This window comes from Bos indicus x Bos taurus, chromosome 19, assembly GCF_003369695.1.
Source record: "Bos indicus x Bos taurus breed Angus x Brahman F1 hybrid chromosome 19, Bos_hybrid_MaternalHap_v2.0, whole genome shotgun sequence".
NCBI lineage: Eukaryota > Metazoa > Chordata > Mammalia > Artiodactyla > Bovidae > Bos > Bos indicus x Bos taurus.
In genome coordinates, this window is record NC_040094.1 from 33,989,459 (window position 1) to 34,016,754 (window position 27,296).

The window sequence follows — 27,296 nt, forward strand, 5'->3', positions numbered from 1 at the left end:
AGGTAAGAGTCCTAGGGCGAGCAGCCTGCAGATGTGGGTGCTGCCTCTGTTCTGCTGCGAGGGGCCGGGCCGGGAGAGAGAGGCCACGCCCCGGGGACAGCTCCATGGTGCTACAGAAACAAACACGGCACCCGGGTAAGCGTAAACTGAAGGCAGCTTGGCAAAGCTCAAAAAACTCACCAGGCCGCCAAACTTCAGTTTGGCCAAAAATTCAACATGACCTCACCCCCTTTTATAAGCAGCTGTCCTGATACTAATCCTGCCTCTTCCCTAATCCCTTTCTCATGAGCCTGGGGGAACACACCAGGTGCTTCAAGCAAGAGCACTCCACAGAACCCCAAGCTTCTCTGTAACATGCAAGGGCGACGGACCAGGGTCTGCACTGCCAGACGGAAGACCGAGTGTCTGCCGTGCTCACGCTGGGCTCCCATGGGGTCCCTGGCACAAGCCAGCACCCAGCACATATTTGTCAGGTGCCCATTGGATGGCTGCTGATGTCAGAAAGGGAGATGGCATTAGGTCTGTGAATTTACATCCCTTCTGATAAAGGATGGAGAAAATACATTAACTTGGAGTTCCATCAGACGGGCATGGGCTGGTCATTTTAAGAGGACAAAGTAACTAGATGTTGAATTTTGAGAAACTGTGCCCACTGCTCCTCCATGTCCTTCAGGGAAGGGCACATCCAGGGTACCGCCTGCGTCTTTATTCAAATCACACCATCAGGGCCAAAAGGAGCTTTGCAGCAAAGCCGCCTGCCCCTTGCCTCAAACCTTCTACACAACCCTGGCCAAGTGGTTTCTCCAGCCTCTGAACATTACAAAAGATACCACCACATCGCAATTCATTCTGTTTCAGGTGTTGGGAACTGCTGTTGAAAATTATTTGTAATTGAGCTCAAATCATGTGTCAGGCCATGGGCCATGTTCTAGGAAGATGACCATGAGCATGGCTGACCTCGTCCAGCTCTCACGACACTTTCAGAGCCTCCTTCCCAACTTGGCTGGTCTGGCGGCAGGTGAGTTGGCCTTGGGGAATGGGCCATGAAGGACGGGCTTCTGGTAAAGCCACTCTCAAGGAGGAGTGGATGCCTTCCAAAAGGATGCCTGGCACTGACCCTGAGGGTCAAAGCCACAGGCCAAGCTCACCTGGCCCTTCTGAGGATACACCAGCAGGACTGCCAGTGATGAAAACAAGGAGGAAGAGAAGGAAGAGGGGGGAAGGGGACCCAGGTACAGGGAAGGTAGCCAGGAATTAGACCTGAGGGCTTGGGTCCAGTCCCAGAATGGCTCCCTTCTAGCCAGGACAGCAGACAGAAGCCCCCAGGCAGTGAATGGACCTGGACGAGCTGGAACACACAGAAGTGGGCACAGAGGGCCTGGTGCACTCAGGGCCCACAGGGCAATCGTCCTTCCAGTGGTCACTTCCCCTGGGACCAGTTCGCCTCTCTGCAAGACCCCTCCCGACTGGTGGACCCACAGAAACCATTCTGACTTGTCTGAAATGCAGAAGCTTCCTGCCTGCCTTATCTACCAAAAAATGATGGAGGTTACTGGGTGGCTGGAAACTGGACCTGAAGGGGAAGTGTGTTACCTGGAACCTTGCTGGGCCCTCAGAACTAGGAGCTTCCTAGAAAGGCCTTGGGTGGGGTGGAAATTCTTTGCCCTGGAACAGAGAGCCTAGGAGAAGAGACGGGGCTCTCGGCACCAAGTCCAAGGTCATCTCCATATCACTGTTTTTCCTGCCTGTCCCATGCGGAAACTGGATCAAGGTGGGGACCAAGGCACAGAATGTGGGGGCAGTGGTGGGCTCCACCTAAAACCGGGGTGTTCCCGCATCCCCTGCCTGCCCCCCATGCCCATCCCAATGCCCCAGAGGAAGCCCCCTGCATATGCCCAGCCATGCCTCGCTGGTTTAGGGCAGCACAGTGTGAGTTCCAAGTACCTAAGCAGATGGCACTAGTGGTAAAGAACACGCCTGCCAATGCAGGAGACGTAAAAGACACAGGTCCACTCTCTGGGTCAGGAAGAACCCCCGGAGGAGGGCATAGCAACCCACTCCAGTATTCTTGCCGGGAGAATCCACTGGACAGAGGAGCCTGGCGGGCCATAGTCCGTGGGGTCGCAAAGAGTCAGACACAACTGAAGCAACTTAGAAGGAAAGCAGGTGGCTGAGGCTTTGGGTCCCTGGTGAGAGTTGGGGCTGGGGAAGGGGGTAGTGAGCAAAGAAGAGGGAAGATTTCCTGATTGTCTGAGCTTCAGTCAAGGCTCAGCGACACTGCTGCTGCTGCTGCTGCTGCTGCTGCTAAATCGCTTCAGTCGTGTCCGACTCTGTGCAACCCCATAGACGGCAGCCCACCAGGCTCCGCTGTCCCTGGGATTCTCCAGGCAAGAACACTGGAGTGGGTTGCCATTTCCTTCTCCAATGCATGAAAGTGAAAAGTGAAAGTGAAGTCGCTCAGTCGTGTCCGACTCTTCGCAACACCATCTCTCAAATATAGTCCTGAAGCTACTGCTTATCCAACATCTCCCAAACTTTGTTAGCCAAATATTGCAAACCAACTAACCATCACACTTATTTTTACCTTGTTAGATAGTTTTCAGTCCCCTTAAATCTCAGGATCAATGTTATTCTAGCCAGCTCTGTCTATCATTAACTATGCATCTCTACTCCTTTATATTCAATACCTTATACCTGACTCCATAATAGCCATGTAATTAATATATATCCAAACAAAAACAGAAGACCTACTTACATGAATTCCACTCTATAGGATGGTCATAAAGTCTGAAAACATAGGTATTATGTTAACATATTCTATAACATCAATAAACCATTTGTCGTGTATGGTTTTTTATTGTTGTTGTTTCCAGATTTGGTGGCCACCCTGTACTTAAAAAAAAAGGCAAGTAAGCAGAGACAGAGGCAGAAAGAGCAACATAAATCAAAAGCCCAACAGCAAATAAACTGAACTAAAATACAAACCTATCACTGAGAAAAAGACTCAAGATGTTAAGAGTAATAACATCCTAAATTATCACTAATCCTTAGAAGCCTCTACTTCCCTTACAAACTAGAGTCAGATTTTATAAAACAAAAACAAAATGAAAGTATAACTGAATCTATTATGTCTTAAGCTAAAAGTTACTATTTCATTTTCACATTCTGATTCAAAACACTCCAAAACAGTTGACTAGAAAGAAGCTAAACTCAATTTCCTTACATTTAGGACCTAGAGTCACCAACACTTTATAAAAGATAATTTTAGAAATCAAGTAAGGTTATTTTTGCTTCATTTTTCAGTCTAAAATATAGGCACTCAAAGATGTCCAGATGTTGAACAGCTTAATGAACCTTGTCTGAATTACAATCTTAAATTTAATATATTCAAAAGTTCAAGTTCTGCACATCAGAGTTTTGATAAAAGTGATAAATACAGTTACAAAAATACATTAAAAGTGAAACCAGTACTCTGAAGGCTTATTCGGGTGTTATAAAGGGAGTCTCTTAGGTCATGAATGGAACTAGTGTTCATTTTCATATTGGAGCACTGAAATAAACAGAAGTTGATTTGCTTTAAAATAAAAAAATCATTAAAAATCTATCTCAATTCACTACAGCAGGCAAGATCACATGAGACTCTGACGGAATGACTCATAAATGAAAGCAAAAAACGATTATGCATTAAAACAAAAACAAACATCAAAGATCTCTCATGCTTATCTTTAAAAGTGTGCAATGTATTGTGTAAACTCAAGAAGAGACTTCTTTACCAAACTGGATGGTCACTGAAAAAAAGCTGTAAACAGAAAGTAGAAAACTAAGCACCTGCTTTGTCTCTTAAGTACAACAGGACATCATGCAGAAACTTACAAGGCAGGAAAACAAAGGCACAACTTCAAGTAATACATAAACAGCTATGGAATTAAGGGATGCAGTTCGATATACAGGGCAATTTGAGGACAATAAACTAAGAGATGGATTGACTCCATCAGCTAACCTCAACAGAACTGTCAACTAACCAGAGACAGATCAGCAGTCACAAATCAGGGACAGTATTTCAGACACTACTGGCCAACCACTAATCTTTCAACTATGTTCACAAAAGAAAAGGAAAAGGGTCTTTTCCAAACACAAATAACATATATTTTATAGGAACATCCCAAGTTACTTAAACCAGACTTGTTAAAAGCCCTGTTTACCCTTCTCCCACTATTCCATCTTTTCGCCCATTCTCCTGTCCAAGAACTCCTCTATCTGAGACTGGACAGTAAATGGTGTTTTCCCCAGCTTCCCACATGCCTAATGTAGGAATCTCTTTTTTTTTTTTTATCTTTGGCTCACATTTTAATCTTAGGTACAACACTATTTCCCCCTTCCTACTTCCTCTTTTCATATTTCAGTTTTTGTCCAGTTATAGAAAACCTCCTCTTCCTTCTCTCTTGTTAAAAATAGTAAAGCTCGAATCACAGCTTCTAAGCAAAGTGTAGAAAACGTCACACATGCCAAATCCCACTCATAATTCAAGTCATCCATGAAAGGAGCACAGTTGTAAACTAAGGAAGAGTCTGTTATCAGAACATAAGATCTCTGTGGGCAAGGATTTTGTCTGCTTTGTTGGGCCTCCTGCTTGGAAAGTAGAAAATGGCAACCCACTCCAGTATTCTTGCCTGGAAACCTCCATGGACAGAGCAGTCTGGCAGGCTGCAGACCACGGGGTCGCATAGTCAGACAACACTGAGCACTGAGCACACACACAGGAGCAGGGCAGCCTACAGACTAAATACTATTAAGTTCTACCAATTTTTTTACTTCTCACTGGGTTGGTAACCTAAGACTAAATACTATTAAGTTCTACCAATTTTTTTACTTCTCACTGGTAACCTAAAGTAAGCAAAAGTAACAGGAAGCTCCTCATATCTAAATTTTATCTCCCTTACATTCTATCTTTTTAGAGTCGCTTTGAGTTTATTTCCTCTTTGTAAGAGACTAAGAAGGGCCACCTGTGTTCAACAGATAACGCCAGTTCATTAACTCAACTACTGTTTTAATCTGAAGAAGGAAAAACTCTTTGCCAAGACAAGTTTAAGCACCTATGAGTTATATGAACACTCTTAGATTCTCCTACTCATAAGAATATCTATTAACCATCCCTTTTCAAGGTTAGGAGTACACTTATACATACCTGTATCAAGAACATGCCATTATACTTAAGAATCAGTAACATTACTCTCAAGCACCGGATCCTGGTAAATCCCAGGCCCTTGTTTACTGCCCCTGCAGCTCTCATTCAGTCTCATCACTGATAAGGTGTGGGTTTTGCACACACGCCCGTCACTCCAGAAGGGTGGGGATTCCAAGAAGCTTCTAGGAGTGACTGACTCAGATAGAGCTGGAGAGAGCCGCAGGGGCAGGACAGGCACAATGGGCGCACCCACATCCCACAGTGCACTTTACAATCTTTTCTACCACTTCTGTGGACATGCGGAGTGAGGCTGCAGGGCTGGGGTTCCCGCTGCTGGCTTTCCGTCTCCAGGGACGTGGGGCTGGCCCTTGGTTGGGATTCCTGGGCTGTGTCCCCTCTCCCTCCCAGGGCCCCCACCAAAGCCCAGGGGTCCAAACCCCTACCTCAGGGGACCCATTATTTTATCTCTGTCCTGAAAAAAAAGACTAGGGGGACTGTGAGGCATTTATGCCTCCCACACAAGGCCCTCAGGCCCCCTAATGGACCAGAAGGATTTGTAATCACACGCACTGTCAGTTAAGTCCATGGCTCCACCAAGCCCCTGGCCTTAGGCCCCGCCCTGGCCTCCCTTTCCAATTGGAGGATCCCTGGGCCACCCCCAAACATCTGGCTGGCACACACCAGCTCCAGGAACTGCCAGATCGTCTGTCCTTACAGCCCACCTTCCCCACCCCCACCCCTCCGAACCCCTGAATGGCAAGGACCACAGGCTCAGCTGAAGGTAAACGTCAACTGTTTAAACACCGACTGTGGAATCTGCAAACAGACAAAAACCATATCGTGCATGGGAGCCAGAGAATTTGCTCAAAAACAGCTACTCAACGTGTCAGAGGCAGAGGGGTCCTTAGTTACTGAGCAGCACAGAAGGGCTAACAAAAGATACACTCTGGTGTTTCACACACCAACCAGAGTGGGGAGACAAAACAGCTCCCCTGCCAAACAGAACTTTTCAGATGCTGTGGAGATAAAGAGGCGGCGGCTACGGGCTGTGGACTCCCAGCGCTGAGTCCAGCACATCCAAGGGAACCTGAGCTCCCCCAGGCCCTCTACTCAGAAGGCGGCTGAGGTTGCACTGGAGGGTGCACTCGGAAGAATCCACATTCCACTCCAAGCCCCGCCCACTGGGCCGACTCCAGGCGGCTGGAAGGCTGCTTGCGGGCCCTGGGAGCACGGGGAAGTCTCCCAGCTTCATGAACAAAGCTGTCCAGTCCTGCCAAGCATCCACTGGGCTCTGCAGACCCACAGTTTCATGTCCACACCCAGGGCGGGGACCTGCACGTGGGTGCCTTGTGACATCAAGAAGTCTCTCCCCCACTTTTTGTTGTTACTTCAGGGCCTCCCAGGATTTTAGCGAGTCCTCCACGAGTTTAGCACAAGTTCAGCTCCAGGGCCCCCACCTCCATGCAGTCAGGCATCTGGGCCTGGAGACAAATTTAAGCAACCGCCGCTTTGATACCTCAGGGTCACCCTCCTTCCTTCAGTGATGGAGGCTTCATCACTGGTCCAGCTACTCTGTCCATCAGCTGCCTCCCCAGGAGAACCCCTTCCAGGTAGCCCCCTCGGTCCTCAAGCCAACATGGTCAAGTCCTTGAAGTGGCTGAACCCATGAACCCAGTTTGGCCTTGAACAGACTCCTCCCTTTCAAAGCAATTAATAGTTTTTCTTTCTTAAAACAGCCCCAGAAGGCAACACATCTGTACTGCAGCCACAGACACAAGCCATTCTCATCACAGCGTAAGGTGCTTAGCTCCTGCTTGTATGTTATAACAGACTGAGAATTAAATTAATCTAAGCAATGTTATCTATAAAACAACCATTAATTTAGAGTATATATTTGTAAAAACTGTGAAACACCTAGAAATTTAAAAAGCAACAGCCACCAAAAACAAAACAAAACATTATGTAACAACTCTGCCTTCAAAGGAATGGAAAGAAATCAGCCTAAACCCCTGCAAATACTGACACAATGAAAATCTATAATCCATCACTGCCCAAGTATACTCTAGCTATGAACTCCCATAAAGGGATAGAGAAAAGAAAACTTTTCGTTGGGAATTCATCACTTGCCTCCATGTCTGTAAATGTTCCATGGACCCAAAAGACAGTCATTCGGATTCACTGTAAATCACATTATTTTTGTAAGAATTCATTCTGGCCAAGAGCTGCGGACCCAGGAATGGATCTGGAGCTCCTAACTTGTGCAGCTCTCTACACAGCTTACGGCAGCCAGAGTGCAGCCAAGTGTTTCTGCAGGGCTCCTGGGTGGAGAGGGCACATTCGCAGGGCAGCTTCCACCTTTTCCAACAACTAACTCATTGCATCTTCTGTGTCTCTGTGAGAAGCTGGGTGAGTATTAACCATTTCACTAACACAAGCTGGGTGAGGCAAAGAAGAGAGATGCGATCAGTGAAGCCACGCTCAGTGGAGGAGCCCCACAGCTGAGACTGGGTGGTCTGCCTGTCACATGGGGTCCCTCTGTGACTAAACACGTAGTGTGTCTGCCTCCAGACTGAGGACAGCATCGTTTGCTCTAGGGCCAGCTGGGAATAGCCCAAGCATGGGTGGACCAATTCCAGCTGTCTGACAAAGCACAGCTGGGGGCCAGCTGGAGCTGTCTCCCCGCCAGCTCCGCTCCACAAGCCTCAGAGAAGTCCAGGGGACAGAATCCCCCATCTCTCAGCAGCGGACACTTGGACCCCCATGGCGGCTTTGTAAGCACTTCCAAGGAAGAAACCTCCCAGTACAGGTTCAGGAACCAAGTGGGATGGCAAGGTGGGATCTCTTGGAACCCACTGGAAAGGGACTCAAGCTTAACTCCCTGGCTCTAAGTCCATCCTTTCACACTCTGCTTCAAGACGCAGGGTTTGAGTTGCTGCAAACCACATTTCTATTTCCCTCCCAGTTAGGCTCCGCCTATCAGGAGACCAGAGGGAGCGTCAAGGCTGGAGGAGGAAGAAGAGACTTGCTCCAGATTTGGTTCCTGCTGGCTTCCTCTCCTCAGCAATACTCATTCACTTGGGCGGTGTCAACTCCTTCCAGAAAAATCTGAGTCCCTCTTGGGTTTCCCCAACACTCTTGGAACCAAGCTTGGGGCGTCCATGAGCCAAGAGGTGGGGGTGCCACCCCACAGGGCTGTCCTCCGAGCTCAGGACACCAGTGTCTGCTGAGAAGCATTCGTTAGCCCACCTCAGGAATCAGAGATCAGCCCACCTGCCCGTCACCAAGCGTCTAACTTAATATATTTGCTTCTTCCCTGGGTGCATGCCCCAGGCTGCTTCCTGCAGGTGCCTCTCCATCCACGCCCTCTGAACCCTCTTCTTGCCTTTTCAGTGGCCTGCTTAGGGATTCTTTCTATTAATAGAAAGAATCTCTGGTGTGGTTTCTGTCTGCTGCCTGGACCAGAACTGATTCATCCCCAGCTGGGTCCTAAGCATCTACACCAGGAACTGGAGCCTGGCATTCCCAGGCCCACTTAATTGCACTGCCAGAGGGAACGTACCCGCCCACCCATGGCCCCCATCCCGTGGGGTTGATCTCAGCCAAACTCTGCACCAGCAGGGGCGAGTTCCAATGCAAGGGCCGCCACATAATGTGTGGCAAACGGCACTTAATTGCCATACAAGCTCGGGGGTCGGCTGCGGGGACTCTGGCTAGAGGCAAAACATTTCCGACGGCCGCCCGGCCGTGTAAGGGAGCGTCCTCATGGTGGGTGCCCGGGCAAAGATGATCTTGTTGTAGCTGGCGGTGGGACTTGCCCTGGAGTCCGAGTGCAGGTGGAGGGGCTCTGGGACCCCCGAGGGCCCCATGGCCGACATGGTGAGGGGGCCCCACACAGACAGCATGGTTTCGGACCTCAGGTCCTTGAAGGTGGTGGTGCCCGAGGACTTGGAGGACTTCCTCCTCTTCAGCTGGATGAGGCTGGCTGGCTTGCTCTGCTTGCCCACCCGCCGACTTTCCTCCACCGTTTGCAAGCACTCCAGCTCTCTGGCCTTGCTCTTCTCGATGAGTCTCTTCACCATTGGGGAGGTGTACGTGACATAGGCTGGCCACGGGTCGTGTTTCTCAAGCAGATTCACTGGGAGCCCGATGTTCTCAGTGAGTTCTACTGGCAAAGAGAAACATGGGCAATTTAGAGGCACTCGCGGCAGTGGTTCCATTCTTTAGGGGTCAGAGGAATCAGAGTTTGGATTTCTCCCCATCAGGCATGATAGCCCTTCCACCCCCTATATTCAGTGGGAATAAAATGGTGGGCTTGAACTCAAGTCTAATGGGCTCACACATCCATAAACTTCTCACTCTAGCTGCTGGTCAGAAGTTTTGGGTGTCTGAGGTGGGGGGAACTTTACTGGAAAATCTGTAAAGTTGGGATACAGAATGACACTCCACGGAGTATATTAGTTAAGGAAAACAAGAGTGGGACCTTGGAGTCCAATAGGCTTGGTTTCAAATCTTTGCATACATCAAATTGTTTAACCTATAAACCTGCTGGTTTTCAGGTGTTTTTTTTTTTTTTTACTGGTCATTTCACCAGTAAAAATGGTTACCATAAGGCTATAGGAAGGATGAAATAAAGTAATATAAGTCAAGGACTTGTAACGGTGTAGCTCAGGGTTGAAAGCATGGGCTTTGCACTTGGACTGCTGCTGCTACTGCTGCTAAGTCGCTTCAGTCATGTCCGACTCTGTGACCCCATAGAGGGCAGCCTACCAGGCTCCCTGGTCCCTGGGATTCTCCGGGCAAGAACACTGGAGTGGGTTGCCATTTCCTTCTCCAATGCAGGAAGGTGAAAAGTGAAAGTGAAGTCACTCAGTCGTGTCCGACTCTTAGCGACCCCATGGGCTGCAGCCCACCAGGCTCCTCTGTCCATGGGATTTTCCAGGCAAGAGTACTGGAGTGGGGTGCCATTGCCTTCTCCGTGCACTTGGACTATCTGAGTTCAAATTCATTCTCCACCCCGTCTTCTTATCTGTGAATCTCGAGCAAGTCTCTGACCCTCCTTAACTTCATCGGCTTTGTGTGTAAAGCAGTGATTAGAAAAAGACCAACCCCAAAGAGCTTTCTTGTGGATTAAAGGAAGCAATATATGTAAAGATTTTATTTAGCACAGTACCTGGCATAGAGTAATCAGTGAACAGCAACTATGAACATCTTGGCTGAGTCTCACTACCTTTTTCATTTAATCCTTGTTACACCTGATAAAGAGTGTCATCTCCCTTTAAGAGAGGACAAGCCCACGGCTGTCCATCCTGCACAGCTAGCACATGGTGTGTTTGAACTCAAGTCTCACAGGCTCACACATACATAAGCTTTTCACTTTGGCTGCTGGCCAGAAGTGTTGGGTGTCTGGGTTGGGGCGAGCTTTACTGGAAAATCCACCCATTAGTTTGCCAAGCAGCCCATCCCTCTGTGAATACCAAGTCCTTCCAGGTCAGATCTTTCTTTCCTTTGCAGCTTCACTTGGTCCCGAAGAAGGGCCTCCAAATTTCCCTCCCACAGCTTCTCCTCCCCCGTTTCCTCAGGTGTTGCCTACTTGCCCTAATTTTATAGTCCTTTGGTCATTTTGATATGAATTGGAGAGGCAGGGGACTTAAAAGGTTCATCTTGCCATTTCCAGCCTGAATTCAGTGAAAAGCACTATAACTCAAGAGAAGAGGCAGATACTAAAGTGATTCTCAGGCTCCCTTGTGGGGAAACAAGAGCTTCTCGGAGACAGGGCCATGAGGAAGAGCATCGTGGAAGGTTCCAGGTCCCGACAAGGGTGTCACTGTGCCTGGGGGAAGACAGGATGCGTGACGTCACCTCACTCTAGAAGAAGAGCATCCAAGCTTCCAGGCACAGACGTGACCACCCGTCCTTGCCTGCCCAAAGCAGACGCAAAACTCCAGGGTCCTGCGGGTTAGGGCAACCACTGTACAGGACAGAGATGAAACTACCCAGAGACCTGCCCCTTCTGTCTCTCCAAGCCACCAGATCCTCGCACCAGTGTGACAGAGCGGCCACCTCAGTGCCTCCCCTGCCCCCACCACCCCCTAACCTCGGCCAACCCCGCCCGCTGCAAAGACCTGAGCTTTACCTTCTTCCATCTTCATCTTTCTTGCATCGAGCCTCTCCATGTTTACCAAATTCTTCACAGCAAAGGCCTGGATACCTTAGGAGAAAAACATCTGTAAGCCTGGACTCCCAACAGAGAGTCCTGGAAGAAAGCAACGAGCAGCCTCCCTGGGAGCCTGAGCTCAAGGGCCTCTGTCGTCTCAGAGACAAGGAGGAGCCTCCGGGAGCCGGAGAGAGGGGCTGAACCCAGGGCATGCTGGGAGGGCAGGCCAGCTCCAGGCCTCCACCTTCTGACTGCCAGCTTTTGAGGACCCAGTGCGGGGCTGGCTTGGGGGCTGCATCAAGGCTGGACTAGGGAAAAAGTGAAGAAAGAAACGCTCCCACTTCAAAACCACGTCTTCTTCTCCACCAGAGCCCAAGTGAGCACATTACTGCCGTTGGGCGGAATACCTCTCCCCGGCAGCACCCTTGGCCTGCTATCAGGGGAAGGGGCAGCAGAGATGGGCAGCTGCCTGTAGTCAACCTCAGGCCCTCAGGCAGAGGCTGCAATAAGGCTGCCTTCCTGCCCAACATGACCATGTACATGTGGGAATCCGATGGTAACTGTAGTCTAGGAACTCTTGAGCCTGAGGGTCCATCCGCCTGGAGGGTTGTTAAAACATCCCTGGGCCCAGGTCCAGAGCCACAACTCAAATCTTCAGCAAGGAAATTGGTGAGATTTTATTATTAACCACTTAGCAACCTTTTCCAGAGAAGGCAATGGCACCCCACTCCAGTACTCCTGCCTGGAAAATCCCATGGACAGAGGAGCCTGGAAGGCTGCAGTCCATGGGGTCACTAAGAGTCAGACACGACTGAAGTGATGCAGCAGCAGCAGCAGCAGCGACCTTTTCAGCTCCTTTCTACTTCCAAGCCCCAGAAATGCACATCGGAGAATGGATGACTTTATAGATTCATTCCTTGAGCATTGGGAGGGCCCAGGGAGCATGCCCACTGCCTCCTGTCAACACCCAGAGACTAAGAATTTGAGTGGCTCTGAACAAGCTTGAGGGTGAGTCTGGAGCTGTGTCCAGGAGACCCTGCTTTGAGAACCATGGGTCCAGGGCAGTGCCACTCCATGGGAACCCTGGGGGGTGGGGCTGGGAAAACACAGCAGCAGGGTCCCGCACCAGGGATGCAGGGTCCGCCGCCTGCTCTGGGGGCCTGAGAATGTGCATGTCTAAGTCATGCCCATTGGAGAAGGAAATGGCAACCCACTCCAGTATTCTTGCCTGGAGAATCCCAGGGACGGGGGAGCCTGGTGGGCTGCCATCTCTGGGGTCACACAGAGTCGGACACGACTGAAGCGACTTAGCAGCAGCAGCAGCAGCAAGTCATGCCCAGGTGCCGCTGCCAGTGTGAGGACCTACTCTTAGTGGCCCTGTTAGAGGCTGAATGATGATTCTAAAATCTTTCTTTCAGCTGCAACATACACGAGGCTTGGCTTGTGCAGGTAGGAAACGCCCCTCAGGTGAGCAATTCCAAGACTGTCTGCCCCCTTTCCCTCCCCATTGAGGAGCCACTGGGGAAGGCAGGGAAGGGAGCTCTCAACAGGGCCACCATCAATCCTACTGTAGTTATAAAGTAAATCATTTCCAAGGTCAGAGCTTTATTATAACATGCCTCACAGCCAAATAAATAAATAAATAAAACAGAAGCAATATTGCAGCAAATTCAATAAAGACTTTTAAAAAATTCCACATCAAAATAAAAATCTTTAAAAAATAATTTTTTTTTTTAATGAAGGGCTGTAGAGCATTCCCACCACCACCTGCTAATACTGGAATCAGGAAGATTAAAGAACCAGTGTCTCAAAGTGGGGGCTAAGGATGGTGCTTTCATGCAGAACTGGTTCACACTCTGTCCATGGCCACCAGCCGAATTCTTATCTCAGGAAACCATCCTGCAAAAGGATTTTGTGGGTTCCAGGAAAGACTGATGAATCAGCGGGTACAAATCCACCCCGAACACTCAGATTGTTTGCCCCACAGACACTGTGAAAATAGTGCTGTATGCACACCCCTGATGGGCAGGACAGTGTCTTAATCCAGTGTTTCCCAAGCTGTGCCCCACAGAATGCAAAAGAAACAGTGAAAAAAGTGAAAGTGTTAGTCACTCAGTCATGTCCGATTCTTTGCGACCCCAAGGACTGTAGCCTGCCAGGCTCCTGTGTCCATGGGATTTCCCAGGCAAGAACAGGGTTTCTCCAGGCAAGAATACTGGAGTGGTTGCCATGCCCTCCTCCAGGGGATCTTCCTGACCCAGGGATCGAACCCACATCTCTATGTCTCCTGCATTGGCAGGTGGGTTCTTTACCACTAGCACCACCTGGGAAAGGCCAAGCCAAATGGAGGGCTCAGTGCTCCCTGGAAAGTAGACCTGCTTCCTTCCTTCTGCCTGGCCTGCCCCCTTCTCTGCTTCAGACTGCAGGCATCTTGTCTTGCTTGCATCTCATCTCCCTCTTCTCCCTGAGCCATCCGAGGAGTTTGTCTGACCCCCCCTCGGCCCCCCACCCCCAACGGATGGAGAACCATATTTTCTCCAGCAGGAAGCTGGTGCAGAGTTTCTTTCCACCTCTGCACTTACCCTTCTCAACCTCCGGTCTCCTCCCTGGCCTGCCCGTTTCCTTGTCTGCCTTCTGGTTACTCTGCATTTATTTTGGGCTGAAGAGGAAGCTTCCACTTAGGGCAGAAGTGTCCTGGGAGTCTTATCTCTAAGACCTGAACCAGCCTGGTGCCGCGTGGTGTTCCCATGCTGACCTTCATCCTGAGCGGACCCTCGTCTTATAGGCTAAGAACACTCTCTGACACCCCGCACTTCAGACCTAGGGAAGCACTGGGCCCCCCAACAGACTTACCATGAGCCCACCGCCCACTTACCAAGACTCCCTCCACCTCTTCACGCTGCCCCATCCCCCCACCCAACACTATGGAGCTGACAGGCTCCAGAGGGCACCCAGGAGATCCTGATATGATACTGGGAAGCCCTGAGAATTCCAGAGCTAAGACAGAGGGGACAGGGGTGGGGAGGGGCAAACTGGCCTCCGCTCCCCACTCCCTATGAGACAACTTGCTGGCCACCTTCTCAACCTCAAACACACGCCTACTCCAAGAGAGGAGAAACAAGCCCATCACTGAGCTCTGCTAAAAAGCCTACTTGTACACGATGGGCAGCTATGGTAGCTGTCAGCTGGTCCTGATCGAGATCACACCTCTTTCCAGGGCAGGGGATGAGGGGGGTGGGCACCACCCTGGGGTGGGAGGCAGGAGTCTCATCGAAGTGCCCATCTTCTGACACAGGCCTGGCATCACTGACTCATCACAGTGGCAGGAGGGAGAAGGGGGGCACGCTGCTTCTTGAAGACGCTTCTGCACATCCATGTTCTCTAATGATTACACGTGGACTTTGAGGGACACCAGAAGTGGAAGCAGAGTTGAAGTGCCCACTGCCACACGTATCAGTTCATGCACAGGTGCAGGTGTTCACCAAATCCATACTGAGCCCCAAACACAGCACTTCTAAGAGGTGTGGGTCCCACCCTCCCCGAGAACTCACAGTGGATTCTCCATGTTCATCTCTTGCTTTCGGGGGGTGGGGGGGAAGGGGTCTACCCTTCACAGTGCCAAGGGTCCACAAAGCACGTTTGTCTCCCATGCCCATAACACATCAAACACAACCGGCCCATGTCATCCGAGTCATCAAAAATAAAAGAAGAGAAGTTCCTACAGAGACCAGAAGCAGGCCCCTCAGCCACTCTGCAGATGGGGGGATCCACTGTCACCACGCACCAGGCCTGGAGCTTCGGTTCAAGGAGCACACGGCCCATTGAGGAGCCAGACCACAAGCTTCCCAACTCAACCCAGGTCAGGATGGGAAAGCATGAAACAGGTTCAAGAAGAGAAGATGGTTGTGCTGAGTCCTGATGGACTGGCGGGGGAGGGGCAGTGAGTCCTGAGGAGTTCAAGTCCTGAGTGAAGTGTGTCTCTACTCGGGCCCACCTTCCTCTCTGGGTGCAGCTCACACAGGCTGCAGGGTTTCTGCCTATGAACCATGATGCTGAATTGGCAGAATAAACACTTGACAGATGCGCTGCAGGAAGCAGAACTGAGCCTTGGGTAAAACTACAAATCTAAATTTCATATTTATCTGAGGACTGTTCCATGATAAATAGTAAAATTCCCAATTTAAATGTAATATGAAGACTCATTCAGCAAACAGCACCCGTGGCCATACTGTCTAGAGATCAAGGTTCAAATTTTTAAATAAAATTTCCAAAATGAGCCAAACAGGCACAATGAGAGGAACACTGTTCAACCTTTTCCTTCTGTGGATGTTTTCAGTAGCCGGGTACACAGACAGGCAAGACGGCTAGGAAAGATGAAAAGACAGGCAGCAGGAACCAGCCCTGCCTTCATACTCAGGAAATCAGACATGAAAGGCGTGAAGCAGTTGTGCCCAGGGACCTTCTCTCTGCCTGACAGCTGGCTCAGGAGTAAAGGGACCATGAAAACATGTGGCTTCGCAGAGTGTAATCAATCAGAAAGAGGAAGCTCTGCTCCACTGGAACAATGGGAGGACAGACTGGCATCTCCAGGGTGGCTGCAATCAGTGGGCCCCACCACCCGATTCTACAGTGCTCAAAGCACCAGGAACCCAGGGTTTGCTTTAAAGATGGTGACTTGCTAACAGCTAACATTGATTACCCTTCAAGTCAGGGACCAGGAGACCAGAGAGAAATCAAATTTCATTTCATCCTTAATGAACACTGTGAATTTTCAACCTGGCATATATTACTTACATTTAAAATATCTTTAAGAAAAAAATAATAAATATCAAGCAAATCCTAGAAATAATGCTTTCTTTTTCAAAAGTTAATATTTTAGATAATAATGATGAGCAAAATTTTATGTATCCTTACACAATATTAATTTTATTTTTTTGCCTGTTTACCTGTATATTTTTCTTAATTGGAAGATTTTTATAAGGCCATGTTTTACCTGATTTTTTTTAACTTCACTTTAATCATATTAAAAGGATAAAATATGAGGAGGCTTCCCTCATAGCTCAGTTGGTAAAGAATCTGCCTGCAATGCAGGAGGCCCTGGTTCGATTCCTGGGTTGGGAAGATCTCCTGGAGAAGGAAACGGCAACCCACTCCAGTACTCTTGTCTGGAAAATCCCATGGATGGAGGAGCTGGTAGACTACAGTCCATGGGGTCACGAGGAGCAGGACACAACTGAGCGACTTCACTTAATCATATTAAAATCCCTATCTTGTTTTTTTTTTTTTTTTTAAGAAAAATGGTGATTGCATTTGAGACTCTGCCTGGAAGCAAAGAGCTAATGTGGCCACCTTCTTCAGAGGTCAGTTATCCCAACATACACATAACCTATGGGCTTCCCTGGTTGCACAGTGGTAAAGAATCTGCCTGCCAATGCAGGAGAGAGGGGTTTGATCCCTGGGTCAGGAAGATCCCTTGGAGAAGGAACTGGAAGCCCACCCCAGTATTCTTGCCTGGGAAATTCCATGGACAGAGGAGCCTGATGAGTTACAGTCCCTAGGGTCTCAAAGAGTCATATACGACTGAACAACTCAGCATATACATACACATATACATACACATATACATGCATGCGTGCCAGATCGCTTCAGTCATGTTCGACTTTTTGCAACCCCATAGACCGTAGCCCGCCAGGCTCCCTGTCCACGGGATTCTCCAGGCAAGAATACTGGAGTGGGTTGCCATGCCCTTCTCCAGGGGATCTTCCTGACCCAGGAATCGAACTTGCATCTCTTGCGTCTCCTGCAAAGCAGCGGAGTGAGGGGAGGAGGATACACCACCAGTGGCACCTGGGCAGCCCTGCCCAGAAATGAGCCCAAGACACTGGCTTGAAGCCAGCAAGTCCAGGATTCAGGCTTCACTGAAACCCTGTCTCACACAGAAAACCACAGGGCCCAAACAGACTGAATTCCAACCCCGCTTTTCCTCGGAAGCCGCGTGTCCTTTCGTCTGGTCCAGCACGCGCTCCGTCCCCTGCACGCCCACCATACACAGGGATGCCGCTGCTACTCGATGCGGCCCCGGGCGGCCTCCCATCTGCTCTTAGAGGGTGGAGTGGCCTTTTCTTCCCTCCGAACGATGATAAATTCAGACACCCCTTCATCTCTCCTTCCAGGACTGTTTTGACTCTTCTTTTGGGAGGCTGATCAGCACCCCCAGCGGCCTTATACCTGCTCTAACCTCTTCTCTCAAGTGTCTTATCTGTGCCTGGTCTACCAGGGCCCTTTGTCCCATTGTGCGTGACTTGGTATTGGGGTCTCTCTCCCCAGGTTTGCTCACCTAGCTCTGACCGTCTCTGGTTTCTGTTTCTCCAGCGTGCAAGCTTCTGAAAGTCTCTGGTGTGGCTCATTTCAAGAGGTTTCTGAAAAATACAGAATGAGGAAGGTAAACTGGTAAAATACACTATCATGTAACTACCATGGATGCTCTAGGGGAAACGGACAGCTGAATATGCAGGAAAACTGTTGCCTGCAGTTAAAAGAGAAAATAGCAAAGATTGAGTACCCAAAGATCAAGAAAGGGGTCTTTGCAATTGGAGAGAAAAACTGAGTTACTCATTTTAAACGAATTTTTCTAGGCACCGACATACAAACAGTCCACAGCGACCCATTAGCATATAGGAAATATGTGCGGTCACGTGCCAGGAAGTTCTGAGGCTCTGACAAAAGGAGTTTTTGTTGAGTCAGAAATCCAATTCAACAAGGGTTTTAATGTGTCTCCCCTTAGCACAGTAGAGGGGTGCACGGAGCAGTTTTACTCTCCGGGAACGGGCCCTCCACGATATGTGCTGGGGGGACATCCTCTCCTGACAGAGGCCCAACCTTCCAGACCCAGCCTTGTGCAGCCCTGCATGAGAGCCAGCTCTCTCCTCAGTGCTCCCACAGTGTTTCTGTGACCTAACTGTGTTTGTATTTCAACAACTCCAAGAGGCAACATACGAGAATATACCTAACGGGACAAAGATACATATGAAGCAGTTGTATGGAGTAAAGTATACAATCAAGGGGCTTCCCTGGTACCTCAGTTGGTAAAGAATCTGCCTGCAATGCAGGAGACTCTGGTTCGACCCCTGGGTCGGGAAGATTCCCTGAAGAAGGGATAGGCTACCCACTCCAGTATTCGTGGGCTTCCCTGGTGGTTCAGACGGTAAAGAATCTGCCCACAATGCGGGAGACCTGGGTTTGATCCCTGGGTTGGCAAGATCCCCTGGAGGAGGGCATGGCAACACACTCTAGTACTCTTTCCTGGAGAATCCCCATGGACAGGAGTCTGTCAGACTACAGTTCATGGGGTCACAAAGAGTCAGACCTGACTGAGTGACTAAGCACAACACAGCATGTACAATTAAGAGCATGAGGGCAGGACAGGCCGGCTGCTGCCCAGCTGTGTGACCTGCAGTGGGATCCTTAAACTTCCTGAGGCTCGATGACCTCGTCTGTAAACTAGGGGCAGTAACAGGATTTCTCTGGCCTTGACGGCTCTGTCGTGAGGTACATTATGTGAAGCAGGTGGGAGCCCAGGTTGGACCGCCCTCACCCTCCTTGGGTGACTGTCATGCAGGACTGTGACATCCAGGAAGAGGCTGGAGCAGGGGGAGATGAAATGATGGGCTACAGGAGTGGGGGCACACTTCTGTCCCCAAGTCCCACCCATCCCGCACATCAATGCCACTCTCAGTTCCCAGAAGCCCTGCTTATATCATCTGCTTGTAGAAACGACACCCTCTGGAGGTGACCTGAGCCCAGCAGGTCTGAGGCATCCCAGTCAATCTGCAGCCACTCGAGTCCAAATGTACAGATATGCGCACGGCCCTGATCCCCAAGGTGAAGGGGGGGTTCTATTATCTACACACACACATGTGCACATGCACACGTGCACACACAAGCCCCATGCAACTCCCTGATGTCCCCAGGCATGCCTCTGGGAAACCCTCAGCTTCAACACCCCTGGTCCCAGCTGACCCCGTTTCTCCTCTCCTCAGGCCACTGCAGCTCCAGCCTGCGATGACTTCATGAGCAAACCGGGCCAAAAAGTCTCGCCAGATTCCTGCTGGAAACAATCTGGAGACTTGGGTATGTGAGCAGCTTAAAGGGGACGTGGGCTGGAGGAGAGTTCTGAGACCCAGCTCTGCATCTTTGGTCCAGTCTTGAGTAGGTTACTCGGTCCTTCCAAATTTCAGTTTCTCCATGAGACACACCCTGTCCCATGGATGTTACTCCAATCCAGTTGATTCAGGGAGAAGGATGTCATGATCAGTAAGTTCTAAACTGTCTGCTTTTGTAGAGAAGATCAGGAAGCCTGAACTAATGGCATGAACATACCTCTCTGATGTGTGACTGGGGCGCGTGTGGGTAGCAAGATGATGACGTAACATGGGCACCCAAGACAAGAACTAGATGAATTCCAGAGAGAGCAGAGGGTGGAGGTGGGACGAGAGGAGAGAGTGGAGGGCAAGTGTAACCAGTTCAGGAGCTCAGAATCACCAGCCCCGGGTGGTCTTCAGAACACTGTGTCTTACTCTCTGGTGACCGCAGAACTCGTTTATCTCTCCCCTCACAGCCACGGGCTTATCAGAACCACCAGGGTTCCAGGGCCCACAGGCTGAACAGACTGAACAGAACTGGGCCCAGAAGCCTTGGCAGGCAGCCTCCCAGAAGGCCCCCAAAGATCCTCTGCCCACCAGAACTCACATCCTCTGAAACCCACCCCCCACCAGTATCTAATGTCTCCTTTCTAACAGATAGAATGTGATCAAAGTGATGGGACATTACATGGCGATTAGGTTACACAGAAACCTTGGCTTCCTTCTTGAACTCACTCTCTGTCTCTGTCTGTCTTTCTTTGTCTCTGTACATCAGAGGGAAACCCTATTATAAGCCACCCTAGGGGGAAGCTAATGGCCAGGGATATTTCTAGCCAGCAAGGAACGGAGGCCCTTAGTTTCACAACCTGTGAGGAACTTGATCTTGCCAGTAACCATGCGAGTGAGCTCTGGCAGGGACCCTCCCCAGTTAGCCTCTTGGGTAGGACCACAGCCCCAGCCAAAACCACAACTGTCCCCCACAAAGAGGCCTGGAGACAGAGGCACAGTTAAGTCCCACTCAGATTCTCAACCCATGGAGACTGGGAGGTACATGTGTGTTTTAAGAAACTAAATTTGGGGGTACTTGTTACACAGCAAGAGGTAACTGATACAAGGCCCATCCCATATCAGACTTCCCAAGGAAGGATCCTACTCCTGATACTGAACAGAGACGTGGACTCCGCCAGCCGTGGGGGTAATTCCCCTACATGGTTCCTCCTTCCACTCTCTTCCCATCTCTGGGGAACAATGCAACTCCTGCTACAAGGGAGCATGTGTATGTAAAGAATTCATGGCTATCAAACACCACAGAAATGAGGCCATCATCTAACAAAGCCAGTTTGGACAAGGCCATCTTGATACTGCAGACACACTGCTGTGGCTGGAGGGGTCAAGGCAGAGAGGGGACAGGGAGGGGTGGAAAGGGGTGGAGGTGGGGCTCAGAGATGATGCCAGGGTGCTTTCTTCACATGTTCCTTGAGAGGTTCAGAAAGCTGCAGCTTTAGTGGTTAGATGATGCCAAGTAAAAATGACTTTGGCATCAAAATGGCTTTGTGAAAGCAGCCAGATTATAAAGTCAAGTTCTATCACGCAATTATTTTACGCATACACCCCCTCTACAACATAAATGCTGTTTGGGCTCTGGATCTGGGTGGCTGGCCAGCCACCTTTCTCTCCTGCTGTGTGTGCATGAGTGCATGTGTGTACTCGCACATGCACACACATACACAAACCATGAATGGGATTCAGAAGTAGGTTTTCAGGGTCTGAGAGCACAGGATAAGAAAACTGGGGGTTTCAAGGCCCCCATCTGCCCCCTGCCTGATGTGGATCTAGGCTGTTCCTATCCAAAAGGCTGAAGGGCACCTGCCCCCAGGGCTGAGGCTTCACCCAGGACCCCACAGAGAGCAAATCATCACCGAGAAAAATCCAGGAACCAGGTTATTGTGTTCAAGGGAAGGGTGCCTTTATCTTTGAATTGATCCCACTGGTTTCCCAAAGGTCTCTATATCGTTAATAAAGAGAAGAGGGTCTCCGTGGCCCCGTTGTGTGATCATCCTGCTAAAGGACATCCTATTAAAGGACAGCAACAGTCACAGATCATCACAGGCACCGACCAGCATGGTTCTGAGACCCAACCAGCTATGTTGGGGTCTTTCTGGCCCAACAGTCTAGCCCTCATGTCACTAGATTTCTCTGTGAAAATAGGGTTGTTGTTTTTTTTCCTCTCTCTCTCTCCAGCTCTGACCTCCTCCCCACACAGCAGCCCAGGACCCAGGATGCACGCCAGCTTCCCAGCACCCCACCAAATGAGTTCCATGTGAGCCCAACTTCTGAGTTTATCGCAACCAAGAAAGCACAGCAAGCCCTGACCTTCAGCACTCGGCCCCCTTTCTGCCGGGTTCCAGAAGAGAAAGCTCACTTTGCCCTCTAGGGTGGGAAATGTGAAAGGCAGGGTGCAGAGCTGGGGTGAGCCCCACCACCACTGCCACCAAACAGCCAGCAGTCTTTCCATCCACCCATGGAAATTCTAGACGCACGAGGTACAGGAACCGACCCTGCATTCCCACCCTTGCCAACTGCCGTAAACCTGTTTCTCTCCCGTTGGAGTTACGACGTGGAGCCAGAAATCTGGAAGAATTTACCGCCCAGTCAGTACAGACAGAGGAAAACATTGTTCGGAATAAACACTGGGATCCCTCCCTCAGCATCCAGGAATGTGGAGCCGGCGGGGTGGAGATCAGCAGCTTCTCAGCACGGCCCTCCTGGGCCACGGCGGGAGGGCCGGCTGAGGCTGCAGTCCAGCCCAGAGCCCAGGCCTGGGGCTTCCCCCTTCCCTCCCTCGATCCTGGCCTTGGCTCCAGAAACCCTGATTCTGGGCAGGACCCTGCCCACCTGCAGAGGCCACGCCTCCCTGTCCTTGGGAGGGGCCAGAAGAGGCAAAGGGACCCAGAGGGGCTCATAGGCTCTGTCTGGGACTTTCCACTTCCTTCGACTGCACCGCCTATGAAATAGTGGCTTCTCCTGGAGGAAGAAAGGAGGCTCTGTATATGCAGCGGGGACGCAGCGCCTGCAACCAGGAGCCGCAAGGGCCGGGCTCGCTTTGACCGCCAGCATCTACCTGGCTTTGAAGGAGCCATGGGCCCGGCCCCACCCCATGTTCTCCAGCCCTGGGGTGGGGAGACGAGGGGCTGGCTTTTCCTGGGGCTATGTGGGGGTCCCAGGAAGGTGTCTTTGGGTCATGGCGTCCCTCTGCCTGAAGTGCCCCTGCCAACAGATAGGCCTGACCGGAACTGTTGACAGTTTCTGACAGTCACAGTTCAGGAGGAACTCTGCAAGTCAAGAAGGCTTCAAGGAGACGGTGCAGACAGAGCCTGAGGATGGCTGCTTTGCCCCAGGACCTCCAGCAGGGCTGCCAAGCAGTTTAGGGGCAGCAACAGAGGTGCACGGCCACCCTGTGGGCCCTGACCCTCACCATGGCTCTCACCCCGTCCTCAGCCCCAAAGGATGCACAGAGGGCGTATTTAAGTGGACTTATTGATGCCTTCCACTGGGCTTCCCATGTGGCACTAGTGGTAAAGAAACTGCCTGCCAATTCAGGAGACGTAAGAGACTCAGGTTCGATCCCTGGGTCAGGAAGATCCCTTGGAGGAGGGCATGGCAACCAGTATTCTTTCCTGGGAAATCCCACGGACAGAGAAGCATGGCATACAGTCCACAGGGTCTCCAAGGGCTGGACATGACTGAGCACGCACACATTGATGACTCCCACTGGGACTTCCCTGCTCAGTGAGCATATGACCCGGACCAGAGGTCACCAGGGTGGTCCGGGGACCAGCCTCAGCATCACCTGGCTGCTTGTTGGCAATGCTTTTCCTCTGGTCCACCCAGGCCTGCTGCATTGGAAACTCTGGCATGGGGCTGGAACCTGAGTTCAACAAGCCTGCCAGGCGATGCTGGTTCACAGGAGAGCTGTCCTCTGCCATCTCCCCACCGGATAGCAGAGAAAGGCTGAGAGGTTCATGTTGGCTTCCAAGAAGTCACAGAAATGGTGTGTGAATGTCGCCTGGACTAAGAACTGCTGTGCCAAAGTCTGGTGTCAGTGGAAATTTTTGACTCCAGCTTCAGAAACACTTTTTCCACCTCAGTGTGGTCACCCTTGACGGGTGGTTTCTAAAACTTTACTTTGAAGCCAAGGGGCGGGCAAGAAAACGGCGAGATTTCTTGGCTCTTGCAGCAGCTGCCAGCCCTGGGCGCATCACAGCTCTGCTTGGAGGGCCTGCTGTTGCCAGGGCTCCCTCCTCACCTAGTGCTTCAAGGGGCGACAAGGAGAGGATACAGCCAGACTCTCTGACTGAGCTGATTTGTAAAGAAAAGTACTGGCCGAGGAAGTAAAATCTCATTTGTCCCTTTGGCAAATGATGCTGAATATTCATTGCAAGGACTGATGCTGAAGCTGAAGCTCTAATACTTTGACCACCTGATGCAAAGAGCCCACTCGTTGGAAAAGACCCTGATGCTGGGAAAGATTGAAGGCAGGATGAGGAAAGGTGTGACAGAGAATGAGATGATTGGATGGCATCACCAACTCAATGGACATGAGTTTGAGCAAACTGTGGGAGATGGTAAAGGACAGGGAAGCCTGGCGTGCTGCAGTCCATGGGGTCACAAAGAGTCAGACACAACTGAGCAACTGACCAACTGCACGTCACCAAACTCCATCTGTTCCATTTGGCTGTCCTGAACTGTATCCTCTACAATAACCTGGTGAACATTTCCTGTAAAGTAACAGTAAAGCATTTCCTGAGTTCTGTGAGTTATTCTAGCAAATGAGCAAATCTGAGGAAGGGGTGATGGGATCCCCCAAATTTATAGCCAGTGAGAAGTAGAGGAGGCCCTTGGGACTTGAATTGAAATGGGGGCAGTCTTGTGAGACTGAGCCCTCTATCTGACGCTCTCCAGGGAGACAGAAGCTGAATTGAATTCACGTGTAAGCACCCAGCTGGTGGTGGAGGAGGGGAGAATCAGCTGGTGTCAGAAGCTATACATTTGGTGTCAGAAAAAAGATGTCATGGACATGGACATGTGAAGGCCACAGAGGCGTCAAGAAACTCAAGGACCAAATGAATCCGTTGACATTGACACTAGGAGCGTGTATGAGGCTGATTCCATAAAATGATGGGGTGAAAGCCAGAACTGGGAGAGCTACAGAGTTCATGGGGGAGGCGGCTGTGGGGACAGGGATGGGAATAATGTAAATGGAGACCCGGGAGGGCCAGCAGTGCCACCAGAGGGACCCACTTCATGCCATTCATTCCTTACCACTGTCCACCTATGACATGGTGTCCCCATTCTGTAAAGGGAGTGATGAGCCTCCGAAACACCAAGCAACTGTCTCAAAGCCCTGCAGTTGGCAAATGCTGAGGTTAGAATTCAAAAGCAAGTCAATTTGATTCTAAAACCTGCTTGTAACTAGCGGACAGTTGCCCCTCGGAGCTATAGCTGCTGAACCCGCGTATATGGGACCAACTGTGAGGGATCTGAGCATCCGTGGACTTTGATACCCTCAAAGGGTCCTGGAACAATCCCCCAAGGACACAGAGGGAAGACTCTGACTGTATCTGTAGATACCCAAGTGAATCTACAAATAAACTATTAGAATTACCGAGTTTAGCAAACTTGTTGGAGGCAAAGACAACATACTACTAAATACCAGCCAGAAACAAACGTCTGAAAAAGTTACTGTTTTCAATTACTTCAAAAATGCCAAAGTCAGTAAATAAATCCAACAAAATATGTGCAAGTCCTCTCTGCAGAAAATTATACATTATTAAAAAAACACGTTTCAGTTCAGTTCAATCGCATCTGACTCTTTGCGACCCCATGGACCACAGCACGCCAGGCCTCCCTGTCCATCACCAGCTCCCAAAGTTTACCCAAACTCATGTCCACCGAGTGAGTGATGTCATCCAACAATCTCATCTTCTGTGGTCCCCTTCTCCTCCTGACTTCAATCCTTCCCACCATCAGGGTCTTTTCAAATGAAGTCAGTTCTTCACATCAGGTGGCCAAAATACTGGAGTTTCAGCTTTAGCATCGGTCCTTCCAATGAACACCCAGGACTGATCTCCTTTAGGATGGACTGGTTGGATCTCCTCGCAGTCCAAGAGACTCTCAAGAGCCTTCTCCAACACCACAGTTCAAAAGCATCAATTCTTCAGCACTCAGTTTTCTTCATAGTCCAACTCTCACATCCATACATGACCACTGGAAAAACCATGGCTTGACTAGATGGACCTTTGTTGGCAAAGTAATGTCTCTGCTTTTCAATATGCTATCTAGGTTGGTCATAACTTTCCTTCCAAGGAGTAAGCGTCTGTTAATTTCATGGCTGCAATCACCATCTGCAGTGATTTTGGAGCCCCCAAAAATAAAGTTAGCCACTGTTTCCACTGTTTCCCCATCTATTTGCCAGGAAGTGATGGGACCAGATGCCATGATCTTAGTTTTCTGAATGTTGAGCTTTAAGCCAACTTTTTCATTCTCCTTTTCACTTTTATCAAGAGGCTCTTTAGTTCTTCTTTACTTTCTGCCATAAGGGTGGTGTCATCTGCATATATGAGGTTATTGATATTTCTCCTGGCAATTTTGATTCTAGCTTTTGCGTCATCCAGCCCAGCATTTCGCATGATGTACTCTGCATATAAGTTAAATAACCAGGGTGACAATATACAGCCTTGACGTTATCCTTTTCCTATTTGGAACCAGTCTGTTGTTCCATGTCCAATTCTAACTGTTGCTTCCTGACCTGCAAACAGATTTCTCAAGAGCCAGGTCAGGTGGTCTGGTATTCCCATCTCTTTCAGAATTTTCCACAGTTTATTGTGATCCACACAGTCAAAGGCTTTGGCATAGTCAATAAGGCAGAAATAGATGTTTTTCTGGAATTCTCTTGCTTTTTCAATGATCCAGCAGATGTTGGCAATTTGAAGTCTGGTTCCTCTGCCTTTTCTAAAATCAGCTTGAATATCTGGAAGTTCACGGTTCAAGTACTATTAAAGCCTGGCTTGGAGGATTTTGAGCATTACTTTGCTAGCATGTGAGATGAGTGCAACTGTGAAGTAGTTTGAGCATTCTTTGGCATTGCCTTTCTTTGGGATAGGAATGAAAACTGACCTATTCCAGTCCTATAGCCACTGCTGAGTTTTCCAAATTTGCTGACATATTGAGTACAGCACTTTCACAGCATCATCTTTTAGGATTTGAAAGAGCTCAACTGGAATTTCATCACTTCCACTAGCTTTGTTTGTAGCGATGCTTCCTAAGGCCCACTTGACTTCAGATTCCAGGATGTCTGGCTCTAGGTGGGTGATCACACCATCATGATTATGTGGGTCATGAAGATCTTTTTTGTATAGTTCTTCTGTGTATTCTTGCCACCTCTTCTTAATATCTTCTGCTTCTGTTAGCTCCATACCATTTCTGTCCTTTATTGAGCCCATCTTTGCATGAAATGTTCCCTTGGTATCTCTAATTTTCTTGAAGAGATCTCTAGTCTTTCCCATTCTATTGTTTTTCTCTATTTCTTTGCACTGATCATTGAAGAAGGCTTTCTTATCTCTCCTTCCTATTCTTTGGAACTCTGCTTCAAATGGGTGTATCTTTCCTTTTCTGTTTTGCTTTTCGCTTCTCTTCTTTTCACAGCTACTTGTAAGGCCTCCTCAGACAGCCATTGTGCTTTTTTGCATTTCTTTTTCTTGGGGATGGTCTTGATTCCTGTCTCCTGTACAATGTCACAAACCTCTGTCCATAGTTC

At 49.7% G+C, this 27,296-nt stretch overlaps 1 protein-coding gene across 2 annotated transcripts in view; it reads right to left on the minus strand.

The window, feature by feature from the left end:
* Positions 1 to 5,030: 5,030 nt before the first annotated feature.
* CDRT4 (CMT1A duplicated region transcript 4) overlaps positions 5,031 to 27,296 on the minus strand; it is a 73,012-nt gene continuing 50,746 nt past the window's right edge. Inside the window, exons 2-4 of one of the 2 annotated variants that reach the window (XM_027516711.1) lie at positions 17,677 to 17,758; positions 11,319 to 11,393; positions 5,031 to 9,347 (exon numbers count right to left, since the gene is read on the minus strand). In XM_027516711.1, coding sequence (XP_027372512.1) covers positions 8,896 to 9,347; positions 11,319 to 11,393; positions 17,677 to 17,746 — 597 coding nt within the window. In that variant the 5' untranslated portion in view covers positions 17,747 to 17,758 and the 3' untranslated portion in view covers positions 5,031 to 8,895. Of the gene's footprint in view, positions 9,351 to 11,318; positions 11,394 to 17,676; positions 17,759 to 27,296 lie in introns of both variants that reach the window. The other variant, XM_027516710.1, reaches the window with a different exon arrangement.